Source organism: Cyprinodon variegatus, unplaced genomic scaffold (genome assembly GCF_000732505.1).
Source record: "Cyprinodon variegatus isolate N-32 unplaced genomic scaffold, C_variegatus-1.0 Scaffold81, whole genome shotgun sequence".
In the NCBI taxonomy this organism is placed as follows: Eukaryota; Metazoa; Chordata; class Actinopteri; order Cyprinodontiformes; family Cyprinodontidae; genus Cyprinodon; species Cyprinodon variegatus.
This window is the reverse complement of record NW_015150534.1, coordinates 443,966-447,598: the sequence shown is the minus strand read 5'-3', so window position 1 is coordinate 447,598 and position 3,633 is coordinate 443,966. Positions and strand designations below refer to the sequence as shown.

The window sequence follows — 3,633 nt, the reverse complement described above, 5'->3', positions numbered from 1 at the left end:
ATGTGATTTCTAAACTTTGTAAAAGTTTAAAATGAAAGGAATTTTTAGAGCTCAATCTGAAAAAAATGTAATAAATAAAAAAATCTGTACATTTAATAAAATAAAAAAAGTTAAATGAAAATCATTTAAAAATTTCGAAATTAGAAAAATAAATGAAGACGTTTTTTAAAATTTCCTTCCTGGATTGCATTTTTTTTCTAATTTCCAATAAATGAAAAATAATGGAAAAAATGTCACTCCATATAAGACGTAATAGAACAAATAAAAGAAAAATCAGCTAAGGTTTATTTACAGTATCTTTTCACGAAGAGGAAAAAGTTATCACCATTTCAGGAAGTTGAATCAAAATCTAAATAAACGGTCATTTGCTCTTTCATAGAAAGTTTCATTGAAAGTTAAAATGAGATGCAGCCGTACTTCACCCATTTGAAAGATGCCAGTCCTCCTCTGTGCAATAACAATACACCTGTTTTCAGGCTCTGCAATGCTTGAGGCTCCTGCTGTGATTCTGAACTCTCATCTTCAGAGCCGCTGTATATGTTTCCATGAATGATCTGATTCACAAGCTGCATCATCTGCACCGGAAAAAGACACCTTTAGGATACAAACTCTTAATGCACTGACTTCTAATCAGCTCTAATTAAAAGTGTCGGATTAAATTAAGAGTTTACCTTATGTTTGTCCTCCAGTGATGTAGCCTCCAGCTCATAGTCATGGTGTTCTTTAAAAGAAATGGAGAACCTAGAACCAACTCCATCATCACAGCTCTTGACAATCATGAAAGGCAGCTGGCGTTTGATGATGCCTTTCTCTATACTGCACAACATCTTTGTCTTGAAATCAATCTAGATGAACAGAAGTTTGAATAACAAAACAAGTAAGACATAATCCTTATAAGCATACCATACATACATTGTTCCTACATACTGTGGGAACCAGTAGGAGAAAAAAGAAAACATCCTAATATTTCAAGCCGTTCTGCCATTTTAGATCAGATGACACCAAAATGTTTTATTTTGTTTTTATTAATTTATCAGATGGTTTATTCCTGTTAAAAGGGAGATTTTCCTCTCCACTGTCGCTACGAGCATGCTTAGTGTGAGGGATTGCCTTCAAGTCAATAAGAAAATGCAATCAACTGGTTTTGCTTAGATAGAAAACTTTTAATCAACTTGACTGGATGTTCTGGTGAACTGTAAAGTTCCTTGAGATGACGTGTTGTGAACTGGCCCTATAGAAATAAACTGAATTGAAATTGTGCTTTTCTATATTGTGCTGTTTATGGTTGTAAAATGACAATATGTGAAAAGGTTTAAGAGGCAAGGCTACTTTTGCAAAGTGCGTCAGCTTAAACTTGGAAAGCCTCTGTGGTTTTCAAACTCACCTGTAGAACCCGCTTCTGCCACCTGTAGCGGCCATGTTTATGAACACTGAAGTTGTATTGCTGGTTTGTATTGTTCTGAGGCTGTTCCTGAAACAGAAATGATAGAGAATAGAGGAAGTCACCATAACAGCTATGATCAACATAGACTCTTCATTGTTCACCGCAACAGCAGATCTGGCTAAAGGAGAAACGATCCAAACCAAAAGTTTCAAACTGATCCAGCAGGATGAGCTGCATACTTGAGAAGACAATGTTAAAAACAAAAGTTAAGCAGGAGGTTATAATGAACAAAAACAGGTTCTCTTCAGCTTGGAATTTTCAGAAAGTAACTTCTGATGCTTTTTTCTGCTGAAATGCTGTAGCCAGAACTTTGTTTGCATACATCAAACTAATGTAAGTTTGATGTAGGCTTATATATTAATATTGCAGACACTATAACAGGTGCTTTTCAAAGGCAAGCCTTACTAGAATTCATATTATCTCATCTTTAATAAATGCTTCAAATATTTTATATGTATTATATCCCTTTTGTTGTTGTTAGAACTCCATTTTAATCTGATCAGTCTCAGTACAATGCTGCCTGCAAATTAACCCATAAGACAAGTTAAACCATCCAATCCCTTTTAACCACAGTTACAAAGACCTGTGTAATCATCAACATAACTTTGTTAAACTGCCTTCCTGTTTTAGATGTTCTCTGTGAATATAAACTGGAACTGTATGGAGTGAATTTTGTTCCATTATTTTTTTGCAAGCAAGATCATCTTTTGTAAATGGACATTTGAAAAAACATATTTTGTATATTAAAATGAAGAAAAAAAAGTTATGCAATCAGAAAATGAAACTTTGAAAAATGTTTTCCTTTAAAAAATAAGGTTTTAAGAATAACTTTGCTGTTATCCCCGATTTAGTTTTTTTGGAAGCATTTTTTCAGAATTTATGTTTTGTTTTTTTGTTTTTCAAATAATATGTATATTTTTTTATTTAATTTAAATAAAAAAGACTTCTCTGTCTTATTTAAATAAATAAGATTAAATAAGATTGAATTTGCATTTGCATTCCATTTTATAGTCATCTGGTGCATTACTTGAGCATTTCAAGCAGATAAAAGTGTTCAAAACCCATCTTAAACATAGTTGGCCTGTATAGTGTACTCTATGAAGGATTTTGTATCGAAGTTCTTATAAATTAAGATTTCTAGTCATATTAAAGGTTCTCTGACAAATTATAAGCCATTCATTTTGATCAAGCCTTACAGATCAATCACTTTTTCATTTTCCAATAGACTCATCTATTTTGGATAAACTATATATTTCGGGCAGTAATTTTGGTGCCATTTTTAGACCTACTTAATAATCATAAATCTGTCTTTTATCACGGACCTAATCTGTTACATTTGTTTTGTTTTTTAATCCCATACTGTGAAATTAAGCTACAGAATGGGATAAAACTATTTTCCTCAAATATATGTTCCAAGAGTTTAATTTCTTTCCTGATCCATTCAGGAAATCCATAAATTTTTTGCATGATATCAAGCTTTTTAAAGATGGGCGTACAGTTGCATGGTATTGGTGCGTCTGGAAGCAAAAACCTACTTTTTTTTCCTCTTTGTTTACTTCCCCTGGCTTTAATACTCAGAAAACATGGCATCTTCTTTTTTTTTTTTTATGTCGATGATGCTCAGATATACATGCTACTAAAGACATTAAAGTGTAGACATCTCTAAACCTTTTAACTTTAAATGAAATGAAAACAGATGTGATGATATTTTGTCCCAACAGTTCCTGACATGTCATTAGGTTTTCAAACAGAGGAGCAATGGTCAAGTCCCATTTTTATCAGTTTACCAGAGTTTTTCTCAGTTTTTACCTTAGACAGCTGGCCAAGATAAACCAGAGTCATTTAAATAACATTTCACAACAGTAATTCATGCTTTCATTACAACTGTGATTGATTACTGCATGTAAAGCTCTCTGTATCGGACTCAGTCAGTCCTCCCTAACATGTGGGTATCGGTGAAGGAGCCGAAGCTCTTTAAATCTCCATATGTTATAGTCTTTTCCCTTCTCATATTTTTTTATCGTAATCTTTTGTTCTTCCAAATTTTGCATGTTTGTTTATTGTTATTTATACTGCACTCCTCCACAGCCAGTGATGAGAGTAACAGCTTTGAAAGTAACGGCGTTACTAACGCCGCTAGCTTTTTTTAGTAACGAGTAATCAAAATTATTACTCTTACTGTAAATATA

At 32.9% G+C, this 3,633-nt stretch overlaps 1 protein-coding gene across 1 annotated transcript in view; it reads right to left on the bottom strand.

Annotated features, from left to right (window-relative positions):
• Positions 1–3,633, bottom strand: part of LOC107083712 (formin-like protein 13) — a 75,624-nt gene that overhangs the window by 69,766 nt on the left and 2,225 nt on the right. Inside the window, exons 3-5 of the mRNA XM_015373134.1 lie at positions 1,385–1,471; positions 672–845; positions 418–575 (exon numbers count right to left, since the gene is read on the bottom strand). Of these exons, the coding sequence (XP_015228620.1) occupies positions 418–575; positions 672–845; positions 1,385–1,471 (419 nt within the window). The remainder of the gene's footprint in view (positions 1–417; positions 576–671; positions 846–1,384; positions 1,472–3,633) is intronic.